The sequence below is a fragment of the Phyllobates terribilis genome, unplaced genomic scaffold (genome assembly GCF_046119375.1).
Source record: "Phyllobates terribilis strain yellow unplaced genomic scaffold, ASM4611937v1 Scaffold_1__5_contigs__length_1240528914, whole genome shotgun sequence".
NCBI classification, from domain to species: Eukaryota; Metazoa; Chordata; class Amphibia; order Anura; family Dendrobatidae; genus Phyllobates; species Phyllobates terribilis.
In genome coordinates, this window is record NW_027362761.1 from 253,937,540 (window position 1) to 253,957,111 (window position 19,572).

The 19,572-nt window shown below is 47.3% G+C and overlaps 1 protein-coding gene across 3 annotated transcripts in view; it reads left to right on the forward strand.

Moving 5' to 3' along the window:
• MORC2 (MORC family CW-type zinc finger 2) overlaps positions 1–19,572 on the forward strand; it is a 176,097-nt gene that overhangs the window by 137,238 nt on the left and 19,287 nt on the right. For all 3 annotated transcript variants that reach the window (XM_073671183.1, XM_073671182.1, XM_073671181.1), the window contains exons 23-25: positions 6,664–6,805; positions 13,535–13,708; positions 15,509–15,602. In XM_073671183.1, coding sequence (XP_073527284.1) covers positions 6,664–6,805; positions 13,535–13,708; positions 15,509–15,602 — 410 coding nt within the window. The remainder of the gene's footprint in view (positions 1–6,663; positions 6,806–13,534; positions 13,709–15,508; positions 15,603–19,572) is intronic.

Here is a 19,572-nt window from a genome sequence, read left to right on the forward strand (position 1 = left end):
CGCCCTCAAATCTGCTCCACCCTAGTAGGGCCGTAGGAGAGCCAAGAAGCGAATACATACAAGCTCATCCTCCAGGTCTTTGTCTCCTTCCACCTCCTGTAGGATGGCATGCCTCTCCTGGGCGTCTTCCCCCAAGCCTGACGGGTCAGATTCCTGAACTTTGCTCTTAATCAGATTCTGATCTGGACTATGACCAGATCTCCAAACTCCAGGACATAATGGAAAGTCTGGTCCTGGCTGTGAATCAGACTCTGAACATCAAGGATGAGGATCCTCTGCCCACGGATCAGTTGGTATCCTTCAAAAAGGCGAAACGCCCTCCGTGGACGTTTTCAAACCACAAGGAGTTTGACAAGATATTCATGACAAAATGGGAACTCCCGGAGAGATGTTATATTCTATGTCCCTTTGCTTCCTACCTTATTAAACTCTGATCGGAACCTCCGTTAGTAGATCCCCCTCCATCTCATTTATCCTCTAACACTCACCCTTTCCCTCCCTGACTGGGCCTCTCTCAAGGACCCCACTGACAGGCATGTTGAGCCTTTGGCAAAATCTATTTTTGACGGCACTCTGTCAATCTTTTTGCCGCCACCCGGTTGTCAATGGCGGTCTCCTCCTGGGCTATACTCCTCTGTCAGGGTATCCTCTCTGGGGCCCCCTGGATGAATTTGCAGGAAAATATCTCCTCTCTGCTTCCCTCAATGCTGCCGGATGTGCTGCTTTGATATCTATCAACATCATGGCAATTCGTAGGGTCCTACGGCTTAAGGCGTGGAACGCAAACTCTGCGTCTAAAAAGTACCTCACCAGATAATTTCTGACACTACCGTGGGAAAGTTGCACCTTGCTCCCCCAGCAAAAGCCCAGACGGCGCACCCCATATTTTCGCTCCTATCGTCAGTTTCCCTATAGTGGAGGTCTCATCTGTCAGGAAAATCCCCTGCATGGCAAAGAGAAGAAAAGGCCCTCTTTCAGGCTGTGTGCACACGATGCGTTTTTCATGCGTTTCCGCTGCGGAATCGCATCAAAAACGCATGGTAATCCGCACCCCATGGTCCCCAATGGCATTCCACAATTTCAATGCACATGCTGCAGATTTTTCCGCAGCGTTTCTGCAGCGCTCCTAAATCCGCAGCATGTTCATTAATTTTGCGGAAGCGCAGCGGAATTGCCGCCATTGACTTGCATTGAGACACATAGAATCCGTGTCTGTACATTTGTACAAGCGGATAATATGCATTTCAGTGTGCGGATGGTACCTAGTTCTGGAGGAGAGAAGACTCTCATCCAGACCTGGGTACCATTGTACCTGTAAAAAAAAGAATAAAATAAAAAATAAAGTTTATATTCACCTGTCCGGCGGCCCCTGCAGAGCTTCTCCTTCCAGGACCTGAGATGATGTCGCACGCAGGCTGTCTCGCGAGATGCCGGCAAGCCAGGAAGGAACCAGGAAGGAGCGCGACAGCACACGCGGCGGTATCGGCGGTAAGTATAGCTTTATTTTTTTATTTTTACGGTCACACTATAAATCCATGCTGTTTGCATGGATTTATACAGTGTGACCTAGTTGTCAAGCACTTTCCAAGTGATGCTATCGCCTGGAAAGTGCTTGTCAGTCCGCATGCGGAAACATATGCATTAACGCATGTGAATCTGCATGTATTCCGCATGTATTCTGCAGGAAAAACGCATGCACAATCTGCATGCGTTTTTTCTGCCAGGGAGATGCAGAAATGCTGCAGAAATTTTCTGCTTCATTTCTGCATCGTGGGCACATAGCCTTAATCCGGCACTTTCCTGGCATGCCCTCTGTCATCAACACAGGTCTTCCTGAACCAGATCAAATAGGTTCTCCTGCACATGACTGGTCTCCCCACCTGGAGATTCTCCCAGGGTGGGCCGGCTGTCTTTCTTTTTCTTGATGCTTGGCTTTCTGTGGTCGACAACGCCTTGGTCAGAGAGGTCATTTCCTCTGGCTACCAAATAGAATCTCCTTCTCTCCTCCGAAACCATTTTTTCATGTCTTGGCTACCAAAGAAAAACTGCCTTGCTTCTGGGTTTTTCAAGGCCATCGCCTCCTTGTACCACACAGGCGTCATCGTCTCTGTTACTGTGACGGAATGTTTTTCAGGTTTCGATTAAAATCTATTTGTAGTTCCGAAGAAAGAGGTCTGTCCTATTCTGGATCTTAAATGACTGAACAGGTGTGTCCGCCTCAGTCACTTCAGGATGAAATCTGTCTGCTTGGTGATAGCCTTTATGTAACCCAGGGAGTCCTTTTGCTCGGTAGACATCCAGGATGCTTACCTTCAAATTCCTATCTTTCTATGTCACCAGAGATTTTTTCCGTTTGTAATTCAGGACTCCCATTACCCGTCTACAGCCCTTCCTTCCGGCCTGGCCCAGGGTCTTTACGAAGGTAATAGTCGCAGGCATGGCAAGGGTCCACATGAATGGGATTATATCCATTCTTTATCTAGATGATATTCTGATCTTTCCAGGACTGTTTCGAGCGCAATTATCTTACTCTCGACACCTTTCCCGTCTTGGATGGATCATCAACAGATCGAAGTGGTTTCTGATCCCGGGCCAATGCCTAGTATTCCTAGGTATGGATTTTGGCAAAGTTCACGCAAGGGTTTTTCTTCCCAAGGAAAAGGTCTCGGCCCTTCTCCTCAGGATTCAGTCTCTCGGAGAGCCATCCCCTTGCTCTCTCTGCCTCTGCATGAGCATGTTGGGCAAGATGGTGGCGGCAATGGAAGCAGTTCCATTTTGCTCAGTTCCACACCCATCCTCTTCAACTCACCCTTCTCTCACATTGGGACAGGTTGATTGCATCCCTGAATAGGCCTATTGTTCTTCCCCCTCAGGTATGACAATCCCTGACTTGGTGGAGTTCCTTTCCCCTCTTCTGTCGCGGGAGATTTCTTCCTGCCAATCCAGTGGAAGGTCGTGATGACCGATGCCACTCTGTTGGGTTGGGGTGCTGTCTTCCAGAATCTCAGTCCAGGGCCACTGGAAGGACCCAGGAATCCTCTCTTCTGCTCAACCTTCTGGAGATAAGAGCCATTTACCTGGCCCTCCTTCATTGGCAAGAAGCTCCTGATGGGCTGTCCTGTCCACATTCGATGCAACAACACCACAGCTGTGGCATACATCAACCACCAGGGAACACCACTGAGCCGACCGGTCATGGTGGAGTTGTCCCGCATCCTTGTTTGGGGCGGACAGAACGTCCCCGCTGTCTCCGCAGTACACATTCCCAGAGTGGACAACGAAGGTATCTGCTGGCTAGTGATCTTTAAACCTGACAGTCTCCTTCCAGATTAGGGCATCCCAGACGTCAACGTGATGGCATCCAGAATGAACAACAAGGTTCCCCAGTTTGTGTCCAGATCTCGCGATCCCCTAGCGATCAATTCCAACGCTCTGGCAATTTTCTTGGGCTCAGTTCAGCCTCCCTTATCTGTCACCCTCCCACCCCCCCCCCCTCCTCTAATTCCCAAGCTCCTCAGGAAGATCAAGTCGGAGGGTGTTCTAGTCATCCTTATCGCTCCAGACTGATTATCTCGCCGGGCCAGTCTTCTAGCAGACGTCCCCTGGAGGCTACCAGTTCATCCAGACCTTCTTTCTCTGGGTTCCCTCCTCCACCGGAATTTCTAGTGGTCATCAGACCATGATCAAAGCGAAGCGAGACAACAGTCTTCCTCCCACATTTATCACCGCACTTGGAAAGCCTTTTCTCTATGGTGCAAGACCAATCTGGTTGCTCCACTGTCCTTTTCTCTTACCTTTTTCCTGGCTTTCATGCAGTCAGGCCAGGATTCTGGCCTGTTTCTTAGCTCTCTAAAGGGTCAGGTCTCCACCCTTTCTATACTCGTCCAGAAGAACTTGGCCTCTTGCTCCCAAATCAAGAGGCTCTCTCCATGTCTCCCTATCAAGCTCCCTTAAAGCTGTGGGATCTCAATTTGGTCTTGTCTATTCTTCAGGGTGCTTTCTTTGAACCTATTTGGGATATTTTTCTTCTCTCCTGGAAAGTTTTGTTCCTTGTAGTGATCACCTCCATCAGAAGCGTCTTCGAACTTGCAGCACTTTCCTGTCATTCTCCTTTCCTTGTGTTCCATGAAGGCAAGATGGTCCTAAATCTGGTTCCATCCTTTCTCCCTAAGGTGGTCCTTCTACCATCCTGGAAGCGTACCGAGTGACAAGAAGATCGCCCTAACTCGGGGTCATTGCTCTCTCCACACGTGCAGTGGCGGCTTCCTGGACGGTTAGCCATCAGGCATCGCAGTTCTTCAAGGCCACCACCTGGTCTTCAGTCTATAGATTTCCAGGTTCCGCAGAGTTCACACCTATTCCTCGGCTGATGCCAGCCTGGGCAGGAAAGTTCTGCGTGCAGCAGTGGCCCAGTCTTAGATCTGTGAGTAGCTGTTTTTTCCACCCTAGGGACTGCTTGAGAACGTTTCATGGCTTCCTGTGTCCCCCAATGAAGCGATAGAGAAAACAAGATTGTGGTTACTCACCGTAAAATCTTTTCCTCTGAGCCTTCATTGGGGGACACAGCACCCACCTTTAGTTGTGTTGGTTAAAGTTTTTTGTCATCTCTGTTAGTCCTTCCTACTGCTTTCTCACTAACTGATTAGCTCGGTTGCAGTTGGTGGGTGTAGCCTGCTGGGGAGGCGTTAATCTTTTTCTGCCTAAAGGCAGCCTTCGAGTGGCAGCAGCATTTCCCCATGGTTTCCTGTGTCGCCCAATGAAGGCACCTAGAAAGAGATTTTACGGTGAGTACCCAACATCTTGTGTTTGGCCCATTTTGCTTAATGAAAACAAGCTGCCTTTTAATTCTGCACACCTTGATAAAGGATGTTGATATCCTTAAACGACATCCCCAGTCATTACACAAACACACATCGCCTGCTTCATCCAATAAGCAGTCATGTTTATATAGCTTGGAGTTGGAAAATCTGCGTAAAAATTATAAGATCAAAATACTCACTTGACAAATAATTCTGTGTATATATAATATTTGTTAATTATATATGTGTGTGTGTATATATAAGGGGCCCTAGATAAAGCAACCAGAGAAAACAAAAAAGACCATTAAAAAATACCTTTTAGTGTAAAAAAAAAACAAAAAAACCCCACACTTTAAAAAGTACAAATAAAGATATAGACCAGGTTGTATTTATTTTACTTGCTTATATAGCGCCATTAATTCCCCAGCGCTTCAGACATTATCCGTACTGTTCCCATTGAGGCTCACAATCTAGATTCCCTATCAGTATGATTTTGGAGTGTGGGAGGAAACTGGAGAACCCGCAGGAAGCCCACACAAACACGAGGAGAACATACAAACTCCTTGCAGATGTTGTCCTTGGTGGGATTTGAACCCAGGACCCCAACGCTGCAAAGCAACAGTGCTAACCACTGAGCCACCGTGCTGTTGTATGCTAGATAGTATCCACCAATGAAAATGTATGTGGAGATAAAAAAAAATGTCAGTAGTAAAAAGGAAAAAATAGGATATACTGTACTTGAATAGCCCTAAAGTATCCTTAGCTTATCGTGGAGGTTGGCACCCTAACTATAGCAATATTGTACCTCTGCTCAACTTCTCCCTATAGAGCTCTAGTGTATATCCTCCCTGGTCATATATAAAGACACAAGAGTGTGTGTTGAAAAAATAGCAGATATAATTTAGATTATAATGTGTGTCCAAATGGACCGCCATAACAAAATTGTATATAAATATACTGTCCCAAGATTGTATGTATTGGATGTTTCATTAGACAGCCTGTCACAAAAAAATGGAATATATAATGGCTATAAACTTGCTACATGAAAAGAATACTTGGCTGCAATCTATTATTCCTGAAGTCCATTGTCCCTAATTATTGAAGTCTCTCATCTTTTGAATTACTGTGTTCATAGTCCCTTAGGGCAGAAATTATTTCGTAATAATCACTTTTTGTTTGCGTGGAATGAGGACAGAGGTTGGTGGAGCTGGAACATGGCTGAGAGCTGCCAGAGGGGATTTCAAAGATTGATTTCCTGTGAACCACAGGATTAAATTAAGACTGACCTCTTGTCATGTGATCTCCTGTCCCAATATATGTTTTCCTGTATAGACATCTGCCTTAAAGGGAACTTGTCAGGAGGGTTTTAATAAGTAATCTGATGGCAGCAAGAAATAGGGGCTGAGACACTGATTTCAGCAATATCTCACTTATTAGGCTATGTGCTGTTGTTTCCATAGTGTGAATGTTTTATCACCAGGACATTATCACTGATAAGCAGATGTGGTGTGGCTGGGGGCAGCTTTCTGGAGCTCTGCTACATCTAAAAACAGTGTCACAACTGCTACACCCAGTAAACAAAGTGATACATCGTTGGAATCTGGGTCTCTCTTCCTACATTATTATTATTATTATTATTATTATGCTGCTCTCAGATGAGGTAGCAAAAACATAGAGACAGATTCCCTTAATTTAAAGGGTTTAAAATGTATCTGAACTAGGATGAAACAATTTCTGCTAGAATATTGCTAGCGAGTTAGCATTACATATTTTATTTTTTTTCTTGTTATATCTACTTTCAGACATAAATCTATGCACTTATCCTTGTTAGTTTGTAACTAAAACACATTACACTTTCCTGTAGATAAAGGCTTGAATGTAGAAGTGCGCGTGAACAAGGAATGGTTCACAGGACGGGTCACTGCTGTAGACGTTGGAAAACATGGTGTCCGCTGGAAAGTGAAGTTTGATTATGTGCCAACAGATAAAACACCACGTGATCGATGGTACCGTTTCCTATAAAATATATTTAAGTTTATGCAACCTTTATAAAAATATATGTAGGTGTATGTATTAATCATATTTTACTCTGTCGCCTCATTGGGGGACACAGGACCTTGGGTGTTATGCTGCTGTCCACTAGGAGGCGACACTATGCTTATCTGAAAAGAGACTAACCGTGGCTCCTCCTGTGCAGTATACACCCCCGGACGGCATCAGCCTACTCCAATTTTGGCTTAGTGTCGCATAGGAGGCACACCTCAGACCTTCAATCGTCCCTCGCTTCAGCACGGGATTACAGATGAAGAAAAGAGGGTCTCTTAAGAGACTCCCGGCATGGCTCCTTCCTCTGCCCCCTTCTAGTGGTGCACAGTTGAACTCGAGATGGCATATTCCGGCCCCTCGGGTTCAGGCTTGAAGTTGAGACCCCCCCCCTCCTTCTCCAATTCCTCCGGTCTTGGGTCGAAGTTGAGGCAAGGAGAAAAAAAAAAAAAAGCCCTCTGACTGTGACAGCAGCACCCTCCCTAATCCCCCCCCCCTGGGGGTATTAGGTTGAGACACCATCAGGTAGGGCCTGGACGGCAGCATCTGCAGCTCTCACCAGCCAGCACACTGCAGCCGAGGACCAGCAGCAATACAGAAACCCCAGCTTGACTGCGGGACCCTGTAGGAGCCGGGGGGAGTGCAGGCAGCCATGGCACATACAGGCACAGGCCTTCACAGGCTCTGTACCTGCGGCAGCTTTTCATCTTAAGCTCCTAAGGGGGACTCTGAAAAGGGCCCCCCTTCCACTTATGCCCCCACCACCATTCTGCCTTTCAATCGGGGGGGATCCGGTTCTGATCCGATTCCCCCCCCCCCCCCCCGGACTACCGCGCTGGAGCCCTTTTGGGCATAGAAAACAAATTTACACCGCGCCCATTTTCCGCCCGCCCCTCCGGATGACGATTTTGACTAATTGCGGTGTCACAGGGGGTGGATCTAGGCTGCAGGGCGCGCATCTCCATAGCAACTGCCGCCCTTGCGGCGTTCCGCCCCCCTTCTTCATCTCTGCGAGCAGGAGAAGAGCTACGGCGGCCATAATAAGCTGCAGGACGCATACAGGCCAGCCAAGTCTCCGGGGAGGCACAGGACCAGGCTCTTTCAACGTTGTTCACAGGGGCACATTGGTGGGGTAAGTTCACGGTCTGAGTTACCTTAGCTGTGAATTTGATTACTCTGTACCCTCCTCTGCACAGTTAGCCCCCTTGCATAGCCACTCCAGGTGCACTATGCCAGGCTCAAAGTCTAAGAAAACCAAGCAGGACTGCTTTTACGCTTTCTGTACAGCCTGCAGTAATGCTCTTCCCAGCGGCAGCACATATCCACATTGCAAGGATTGTACTCGGACTACTGTGCCAGAGCCCCAAGTAGCCCCTACCAACCCTTCAGTGTCTAATGCTACGCCGGAATGGATCGCTCAAATGTCACAATCTGTGACATAGTCCATAGATAACATGACCTCCAAATTGCTTCAGGCTCTGCAAAGCCATACCTCGACTATGAATGCTACCCAACAAAGGGAAAGCCTGACTCAGTCACATACTGGCCCAGGCACATCTATGCCCAGGTCAGGACGCAAGCGCACCCACAGGTCACACTCATCTGCGTCATCCCATAGCACACGGTCATCCCGGTCTAGGGAGAGATACCGTAGTCCCAGGTCATCTACACAGTCCCCTACCAGGGACCGACATTATATTTCTCCGCACCAATCTCCGTCCAGAGAAATCCCCCATTCTGGGTCATCTACGAGACACCATAGTGATACACAGGAGTCAGAAAGCATCTGCGATTCTGACTCTGACAAGGAAACTGATGGATCCCTAACTCCAATCCCACCTGTGCAGCGCTAGTTGAGGACATAATCTCCTCCATACATCGTGTGCTGGACATTTGTGATCCGATCCCGGACGCACCACAAAATAAGATTTCATTCGAAACCACCTAAGGTTTTCTTGGATCATCCAGAATTTAAATCTATCCTCACAAAACAATTCTCACAGCCTCACAAGAAGCTTACCAATCACAAGTTTCTGGAGGCCCGTTACCCCTTTCCAAAGGAAACCACCAAAGAATGGACAGACCCACCAGCAGTGGACCCCCCAGTCTCCAGGCTGGCAGCACAGACACTTCTTTCACTGCCAGATAGCTCAACCCTTAGGGATGCAGCAGACCGGCAGGTAGAAAGTATGGCTCGCTCAATTTGCGAAACCACAGGGGCCTCCCTAGCCCTCGCGTTCGCTTCAGTCTGGGCAGCCAAGGCCATACTGGCTTGGGCAAAAAATCTACAAACTGGCCTCCAAGCTTCTGGCAGTTCAGATAGCAGTTGTGGCAGATTACATGCTTCATGCAGCTCTGGATTCTGCAAGGGGTGCAGCGGGGGCAATATCACACGCCATCACAATTCGGCGTATCCTTTGGCTGCGTGAATGGAAAGCGGACGCAGCCTCAAATAAGTCCCTCGCGCACCTTCCATACCTCCGCGGTCGACTCTTCGGTGAAAGCTTGGACACTATGATATCCAATGCCACCGGGGGTAAGAGTACCTCTCTTCCCCAACTGAAACCCAAACGCACTTACAAGAAGCGTAACCAAACTCGCTTCCGATCCTTTCGGAACTCTTCCGGCTGGTCCGTTTCATGGCCACCACAAAATAACAGCCGCTTCACACGCAGGGAAGACTCGAGGCCGACACAAAAGTCGGACAAATCCTGGCATTCAAAGGCAGGCCACTCAAAATCAAAAGGAGGAAAATCTAAGAATTTCTCCTCATCATGACTCACAGACTCAGGAAGACACCCCACCTGTAGGAGGCCGACTTTTACTCTTTCGTCAAGTCTGGCTACCTATTACAGAAGACAGGTGGGTCAGGGAACTAGTGTCTTCAGGATACAAAATAGAGTTCACTTCCTACCCACCAAACAGACTCCTTATATCTGTTACCCCAAAACCGCCAGTAAAAGCTCGCGCCTTCCACCAAGCCGCTTCTTCAAGCACGAGTCATAATACCTGTCCCCGCAGCCGAGCGCTTCCAAGGGTTCTACTCCAATCTTTTCGTAGTCCCCAAGAAAGGAGGAGGGGTACGGCCCATACTAGACCTAAAACAACTCAACAATTATGTACGAGTACGCCACTTCCGTATGGAGTCCCTCCGGTCAATCATTGCATCCATGGAAAAAGGAGAATATCTCGCCTCCATAGACATACAAGATGCATACCTACATATACCGATTGCACCTGCCCATCAGAGATTTCTCAGGTTCGCAATCGACCAGGACCATACCAGTTCGTGGCTCTCCCGTTCGGACTCGCCACGGCTCCCAGAGTGTTTACCAAAGTCATGGCAGGCACCATGCACGTCATACACTCCAGAGGCATAGTAGTCTTTCCATACCTGGACGATATTCTCGTCAAGGCTTCTACCTTCAAGGACTGCGAGCTCAGTGTCTCAATCACAATCGACACCCTGAGTCGCCTGGGTTGGTTAGTCAACCCACAAAAGTAATCACCAACCCCAAACCAGTTTCTGACATTCCTGGGAATGCTATTCAATACCTCCAAGGGCCTATTGTTTCTCCCCAAAGACAAGGCACTGGCTCTCCGTCTAGGAGTTCGCACCCTTCTCAGCAAACCCCCTCGATCTCTCCGGTTTGCCATGAGAGTCCTTGGCAGGATGGTGGCGGCAATAGAAGCGGTTCCATTTGCCCAGCTTCACCTCAGATCTCTCCAACTAGACATTCTAGTCATGGGACAGGAACCCTTCTTCTCTCGACAAGAAGTTCCAGCTGACGTCGTCAACCAGGAAGTCTCTTCACTGGTGGCTCAACTGGACCTCTCTAACAAAAGGGAAATCTTTTCTCCCAGGTCAATGGAAGGTCCTGACCACCGACGCAAGCCTGATGGGTTGGGGTGCAGTACACCTACACCACAGAGCACAGGGCAAGTGGCCCCCAGCCGAAGCAACCTTGCCCATCAACATCCTGGACATTCGTGCCATCCTCCTGGCGTTGAGAGCCTTCCATCACTTACTGGCAGCCTCTCACATCAGAGTACAATCGGACAATGCCACGGCCGTGGCATATGTCAATCACCAAGGGGGAACACGCAGTGCCAGAGCGATGCGAGAGGTGACACGCATCCTTTACTGGGCGGAGAAAACGAGCTCCATTATCTCTGCGGTCCACATTCCGGGTGTAGACAACTGGAAAGCAGACTTCCTCAGCCGACAAGGAATAGACACTGGAGAGTGGGCTCTCCATCCCGAAATCTTCCAACAGATCTGCCATCGTTGGGGCACTCCGGACGTGGACCTAATGGCGTCTCTCTTCAATGCCAAAGTCCCCAACTTCATGGCCAGAACACGTGACCCGAGAGCGCTAGCGGCGGACGCCCTGGTTCAAGACTGGACCCAGTTCCAGCTCCTGTACATTTTTCCACCTCTCCCCCTGATTTCCAGAGTGGTGAGAAAGCTCAAACAGGAGGGAGTTCCAACCATCCTAATCGCACCGGACTGGCCCAGACGTACATGGTATGCCGACATCGTACGCCTCACAGCAGACGTTCCCTGGCGTCTTCCCGACCTCCCGGATCTTCAGTCACAAGGCCCGTTCTACCACCAGAACTTCGAGGCCCTCAATTTGACGGCGTGGCCATTGAGACCTGGGTTCTAACCCAGGCAGGTTTTTCGCAAGATGTCATTAAAACCATGATCAGAGCACGAAAACCAACCTCTGCTAAGATTTACTACCGTACCTGGAAAGCAGACTTCCTCAGCCGACAAGGAATAGACTCGGGAGAGTGGTCTGGTTACAAGATTCGCACCAGGTAAAGAAGGCTTTCCAGGTACGGTAGTAAATCTTGGCAGAGGTTGGTTTTCATGCTCTGATCATGGTTTTAATGACATCTGGCGAAAAACCTGCCTTCTACTAAGATTTATTACCGTACCTGGAAAGCCTTCTTTACCTGGTGCTAATCTTGTGGCCAGACCCCACTCCCTTATTCCCTACCCAGGGTACTCTGTTTTCTGCAATCGGGTCTGGAAGCCAGACTATCCCTGGCCTCCCTTAAGAGCCAGGTGTCAGCTCTTTCAGTGCTTTTTCAAAAGTGCATTGCTCATAAACCGCAAGTAAGAACATTTCTCCAGGGGGTTTCCCGATTGGTTCCCCCTTACAGACGACCTCTAGAAGCGTGGGACCTCAACCTGGTGCTGACAGCATTACAGGAAACACCCTTTGAACCCCTTAGGGAAGTCCCACTCCGTCTTCTATCCCAGAAAGTGGTTTTCCTCTTGGCAATCACCTCGCTACGCAGGGTGTCTGAACTCACGGCACTCTCCTGCAGACAGCCCTTCCTGATTTTTTTCAAGGACAGGGTAGTCCTCCGTACGGTTCCTTCCTTCTGAAGGTTGTGTCCAGCTTTCATCTCAATGAAGAAATTTCACTACCATCCCTCTGTCCGGTTCCGGTTCATAGAGTGGAAAAGGCTTTGCATACACTTGACCTTGTCAGGGCACTGCGTATCTGTGTCTAGGACTGCGCCCTTCCGGAAATCTGATTCTCTTTTCCTCCTTCTGGAAGGTGGCCGCAAGGGTCTGCCAGCTTCTAAGGCTACCCTTGCCAGGTGGATCAAATCCACCATACAAGAGGCCTACCGCCTTAAAAATTCTCCTCCTATTACAGCAAATATTACGGCACATTCTACACGTGCGGTAGGGGCCTCCTGGGCCCTTCGTCACCAGGCTTCGGCACAACAAGTGTGGAAGGCAGCCACCTGGACTAGCCTACACACGTTTACAAAACACTACAACGTTCATACCCAGTCCTCAGCAGACGCGAGCCTGGGCAGACGTGTTCTGCAGGCGGCGGTGCCCCAATTATAGGGACCCGTTTACACAATATTCGTCCATTGCTTCCCACCCAGGGACTGCTTTGGGACATCCCAAGGTCCTGTGTCCCCCAATGAGGCGATAGAGTAAAGGAGATTTTTGTGTACTCACCGTAAAATCTCTTTCTCTTAGCCTCTAATTGGGGGACACAGCACCCACCCTGTTGCCCGTTCCGGGCCGTTAAGTTGAGTTCTCACATTTGGTTTTCCTTTTGAGTTCTTACATAGTTGCCTTCTTATAGACATGGTTATGTTATCTATGCTATGTTCCTCCTACTGCTTTTGCACAAAACTGGAGTAGACTGATGCCGTCCGGGGGTGTATACTGCAGAGGAGGAGCCACGGTTAATCTTTTTCAGATAAGCATAGTGTCGCCTCCTAGTGGACAGCAGCAGAACACCCAAGGTCCTGTGTCCCCCAATTAGAGGCTAAGAGAAAGAGATTTTACTGTGAGTACACAATCTCCCTTTTTATATTATTCTGGTTAACTTATAAAATACTTAGAGTAAGCTGAAAACTTTGATAGTATTTAAGAAGGATTAGGCTGTGAGTTTCTTCAGAAGATCTTTGCTAGCAATAGACATCAAGTCATATGCTGTCTTGTCAGCAGGCTGCAAAATCACTACTAGTGTCATTTGCCATTTTGATCGATTTACAACGAAGGTTCTGTGTTCAGCAGAGTATAAGTGGTAAAGGTATGCAATCCTTCTATCAAGTATTTATCAGTTTAGTATAAAGATATTTCCAGCTTTCGATAACATTTTCACTACTGTTAATTTAGCAACTTGCATATCAATTTATCATTTCAGGGTAGAGAAAGATAGTGATGATGTGAGACTCATGAGGCCACCATCACCTGAACAAGAGAGACCTGATACACCGCAGACTGAGCCTTCAACCTCTGATAAAACTCCAATAGAACCAGATACTACAGAGCCAAGTGCCTGCCTTGCCCCTGTGGAACAACTAACTCAAGTCCTCCGGTAGGCCAGCAGCTTAATTTATACTTTACAGTTTGCTTCATTGTTAGATTTTAAATTAAGTTCAGTGAGTAAACCACATCCAATTTATACTTGAAACAACTTTCCATTTACGTGGCATCAACACTACCTAGGTGACCACAAAGTATAGTCTAACTGCTATAGTCACACACAACAGGAGTATAGTCATACAAAGCGTTTGTATATACTGTGCAATAACTAAGTTGCTGCATTTTTGTTGGTTTTGCGAAACAGTGGCGACCCTACATAACACTGTATTTTATGTGGTAGGAACCGTAGCAGATTCACTCTGTGAATAAATCCTAATTCACATGGCGGCCAGGGGTAGATGGCAGCGAGGCTTCATCCATGAAGTCAGAAGCCAATATGGATGATAACATTTAGTCCTGGGCAAGATTGGGAGGAGGCGTGCTGGAACTAACGGATGAATTGCCATTAAAGGGAGTTTGTCACCCCAAAACTAAAATTAAACTATTTAAATAAGGGAGGTGGCCCCTATAAAAATCTTACTGGAATGTATAGAAAAAAAAGTTGTATTGTATATGTAAATGAGGAAGCTTCGGTGCATACTTGGCGTGGCCAAGTGCTCTGTGCACCGTTCAACCCCATCAATTACTATCCTCTTCCTCATAATTAATATCACTTTTTTGGAATGCTGCCTGATGTAAATCCCCAGCCCTGCACATACTGACGTGCAGGGGCTCATGCAGATCTCCTCTTCCTCTACTGTGTGTAGCAAACTACCGCTGCTGACAGAAGAGGGAGACTGGAACACTCTCACACTGACATTGTATTGTGCTCGGCCCCTGCATGTCGACGTGTGTGCCCTCTCATCCCCTTTTTCATGCAATGGTCGTTCACTACACTCATTATCACACAGCAGTGTGTGGCTGCTGCACACAGGAGAGGACAGTGAGCGTGCACACACAATGACATTGTGCGTGTTCTCATTTCCATCTCCTGTCAGCATCAACTGATATCTGCTTTGTGATCCTGTGTGGTCCAGTGATTGGACACTACACAAAGGGGGATGAGAACTCAGACCCCTACACACTGAAACTGTGCTGCAATGTCCGTATTTACGGGGCTTGGGATTTTATTTAGGCAGCGCTCCAAGACAAATGTGATCATTCATCACAAGTGGAGGATGGTAATTGATGGCTACACTTGGCCACACCAAGAGTATACTGAGGACCCCTAATTTACATACTTCATAAAACTGGATTACAACATATTTAATAAAATCTACAGAGTCAGGGTGTGTGCCCACGTAGAGTTTTACAAGCGTATTTGATGCAGAATTTCCGCTTGTAAAACGCATGGTAATCCGCACCCCATGGTCCCCAATGAGAATTCTATGCCCATGCTGCGGATTTTTCCGCAGCGTTTTTGATGCGCACAAAAATCCGCAGCATGTCAATTAATTTTGCGTTTACGCATGCGGAATTGCCTTTGCAATGCAATAAAAAACGCAAGGCAATTCCGCATGTCATAAACGCTTGCGAAATTCCGCATGCGTTTTTCTGGGAAAGGACATGCGGAAATGAATCGCAAATTTTCTGCTTCATTTCTGCAACGTGGGCACATAGCCTTAGTATGATTTTATAGGAGCGAAGTCTCTTTACAGGAAGGTCTAAATAGTGCATTTTCACTTTTGGGGGTGACAGACTCCCTTTAACAATTTCATAAAACCCTAGCTCTAAGCATTTTTTTATACTTGGAGGAGGTTTGTGGAGCAATTAGTCTTTCATGCAATATGATGTAATGTGATTTTTATTTCAGAAACTGCTTACGGTATTTTTTACCACCCAGTTTTCCTATAACAAAGAGTGAACTAAGTACAATGAATGCTGAGGATCTTATAGCTTTTCCACTGGTGAGTGATGATAAATTAAATTAACCAAAATACAAAACAGGTCATTTTGTTTTTTTTGCTCTTATGTACAACATCACATATTTTATTCTATTTTCTCCGGTAATGGAGTTTCTCAATCTTCCAATTTGTTTTTATTTTTTTTTTATAGTCCTAGCTATTCTTTGGACCCTTTTTATATGCTCACGGGCTAAACCCTTTCCAAGTTAGGTTGCGTAACAGTCTGTATGGCTAGATCTGTTTGTGTAGGCTGAATTCCACTGAGTATCAATGCAACATTTATGTATATTACCACAGCAGCCACAAAGGGAGCACTGTTAGGTTTTTTTTTTGTTTGTTTTTTTTACAGGGTACTACATCTTGTAAAGATAGATAGCATTTTAAAATGGGACACATTTTGCATCCACTCTATCATCACACTAAGGGCTCCTTCACACAAACATATTTACAATTAAAGTGCTGTACATGAAAAAACAGACTTCACTCGGACCAAAGTTATTTAATGGGGCTGTGCAGAGAAGTGATTTGTGTGTGTGTGTTTCATTTTCAGCTTGGTTTTATATTCCTAGATGGCATAACTTGATGGAGGAATCTTATTAGCTGTTACTTTTTTTTATTTAAATGGAATATTCGCACCTATAAGAGCTTGTGCATCCCATGCTAAAACCATGGCCATTAATATGGAGTTTTGCTCTTTATGGTGGCTTTAACAACCTTTACACATCTGGGAAGTCTGTCCATAATATTCTAGGGTGGGTCCATGGCAATATGTGCCCATTCAGCTGAAAAAGTGTTTCATGGTTGAGAAATGGGTCTGTGTTGTCTATTTAAGTTTCTCCACACCTGGAAAGGTTGAGGTCTTGTATTGTATAGATAAGTTCTGGAAGCTTTGTCCCCTGTGTCTCTTGTGCTGTGAACCAGCAAGCGTCCCTGAACCTGCAAGGAGCATCATTTTTTTGTGTGATGTCACTGCACAGAGATACGAAGTTCCGATGTGGCCGCTTTAAGTGCAGTGACGTCACACGCCAACAACACGCACCTTGCAGATTCAGGGACGCTGCCAGCCGGAGCGCCCTGCATACCTGGTTCACAGCGCAAGAGACACATGGGCGCACGCTCCCCCAACATAGAAAAAAGAAGATTTTTGGTACTCACCGTAAAATCCTTTTCTCGGAGCCTTTATTGGGGGACACAGGAAACCATGGGTGTATGCGGCTGACACTAGGCAGAAAAAAAGGTTAACTCCTCCCCAGCAGGCTACACCCACACTGGTTTGTGAGAAAGCAGTAGGAAAGGAGGTATAAAGGATTACCCTGAGATGAACCAAAAAAGGCACAAATAAGGGTGGGTGCTGTGTCCCCCAATGAAGCCTCCGAGAAAAGGATTTTACGGTGAGTACCAAAAATCTTCTTTTCTCTATCGCTTCATTGGGGGACACAGGAAACCATGGGACGTCCAAGAGCAGTCCATCCCTAGGGTAGGAAGAGACAAGTACTCCAAAGGTAAGGTCGGTCCACTACTGCCTGAGGGACCTTCCAATACCGATTGGCGTTGCTGATGCCGAGTGGAGATACCGTGTAGTAGAAGGAGAAAGTGTGGACCGAAAACCAGGAAGGACGAACAGTCCATGGAGCGATAGGAACATTCTGGATAAACTGGCAGTGTCCCCCGTTCAGGGGAGAAACTGTGGAGGAAAAAACTAAACAATGAGTACAGATCGAAGCACCAGACTGTCTAATCTAGCGCTCCACCCTGTATGTAAGTATGGCTAAAAAGATGAGACGGGCTCTAAACCTGAGCGAGTCGGAAAAAGGAAAGGGTCCCGGACTTCCTGCTACCCTGAAAGGGGGGCATTAGAAGGCAGTTCCCCAGCCAGGGAGCAAGTGTCTCAGAACACCTCCACTTCCGACAGGCGCAAGGCCTAGGCTAGACGGGAGGAAAGCCACTCCCATACAGGGAAAATTTCCCTCAGGGGGGAAGAAATGAGGACCGATCTGGGGAAGGGCCTCCCTGTTCCATGTGTTACACTGTCTCCCAAATTTACCCAACATGCTTATGTGGAGATGAGAGAAGAAGGTGAAAAAAAGAGAACAGGGGGATGGACACCAAAGGAGTCCAACTCTCCAGGGAAGGATCGAGAAGTCTTACCATGAAAGTGAAGACTATGGCGCCAACTGAGGGAGGATTCCACCCACGGTAGGATTAAACATGATGACACATGTCCCGCAGAAGTAACGACCGCTCATCTGAAGGGGATGCTTTGATGAGAACCTTACCTGTCTCTGGAAACGACCCACTGGTTCGTGTTGCGCTGGACAGGACCGGTTTGCATAAGGACCGTCATGTCCTGCTAGGCGGAAGTTCGCTCCGCCGAAATAGAAGGTACGGCAAGAGACATGGCATAAATGAGGTCCTAGTCAGGTAGACGGCAGACTGATTCAGGTTGTGGAATCAGGAGTTTCATCATGAGGCGTCTGGAGACCGATAGTCCATCTTGATCTTAGACAAGTGGCAATCCCGACAGGAAGGAAGAAAAGAAGAGTACCTGCATGTGGAATCCTGAATCCACAGATAAGTCTTCCGAGATGAGCTCCGTTACTAACCGTTCATCCTGAATATGTTGGGTGCTGCCAACAACAGTCTCTGGAAGTGGAAACCTCTGACTGAACACATGTTAAGCCGGATAGTGCCGGCTTGAGGAAAGGCTTCCATGTCCTGAAAATCGGAAGTTCTCTTGTCGAAAGAGAAAATTAAGCAAAAGACACAACATTACCGAGGTACCTGACTGGTAGGAGGTAATCAGGTGCTTCGTCTGTTTCGATCCTCGAAAGTGACGGAAGAAAAGGCGAATACCTGTATGCGGAATAGTCTCCCTAGAGGAACGTCTCAAACGGCCGATTATCCAACTGATGAAAGGTGTTGACGACAACTGTAGAGAAAAAGGAAAAAACAGGAAGAAGAACTCGACCACGACTCGTGTGTAGGCATCAGACCGGTAGGTCCCAAGGAACCTGGGCGAACCGGGGCGGTAGGAAGAGCAGGACGTGAACTAAGACCTGCTTCCTGGTATGAACAGAGCCTGTAACAGCATCTGGTCTGTAATACCATGTCTGTAACCTGAAGACTTGAAGAGGTCTGCTTCTGAGGAAACAAAAATGTGAGTGTCGACAAACTGACTCGAATACTACAGAGTTAGCGGAAAACGGATAAACACACTGTAGATGCTAATAAGGGGGGGTTAGCAGGTCTGAACTGCTAGGGATAATGGACGGAGAGCCCAGATATAGATAAGTGCCTGGAGCACTACATGGAATTATGCCATTGAAAAGAGACAGCTGTAGCTGTGTCCATAGATGTTAGTGGGTCAGACCAACTGCAGAGGGTACCCGACAGTTGATGCATAAGGAACCTCAGAAAGGAGATAATGGAGGTTGCTGCATGTACGTTCTTAAATAGCAGAGGCACGTTCTTAAATAGCAGTGGCAAGGAAACACTTTGTTACTGGTCCGCCTTAGTCCGAAGGACTGTTGGCAGGGTAGGCAACCACATAGATCTGATATCATTAGGAAGTGGGCAGGAGTTGGCCTTGTTTTGCCTGGGTAGACGTGCCATAGGTATGGGCAAAAAACACTGTTAAAAAAGTAATAACTCTAGAAGCACCTCGGTTCTGACCCACTAAGACTAGTAGGAACAGTGTGAGAGATAATCTAGGTGAATTGAGGGCCTGTCCGTAGGGAAAGGCATAAAACAGCTCCTGTGTGTACCATAAACAAGGTAACCTGCATAGGTAAGGCACCCTGCAGGTACCAGAATGGTAACTGACCAGAAACCGTGGGTCGCAGAAGAATTCAGAACGATAACTGCTCTAAACACCATTTCCTGAGTATACCTCATACGCAGGGTGCACTCAATCAGATCTCTTTGTGATTGGAGGCGACAGACACTCTCGAGAAAAGATTGGTCCTTGTGGAAG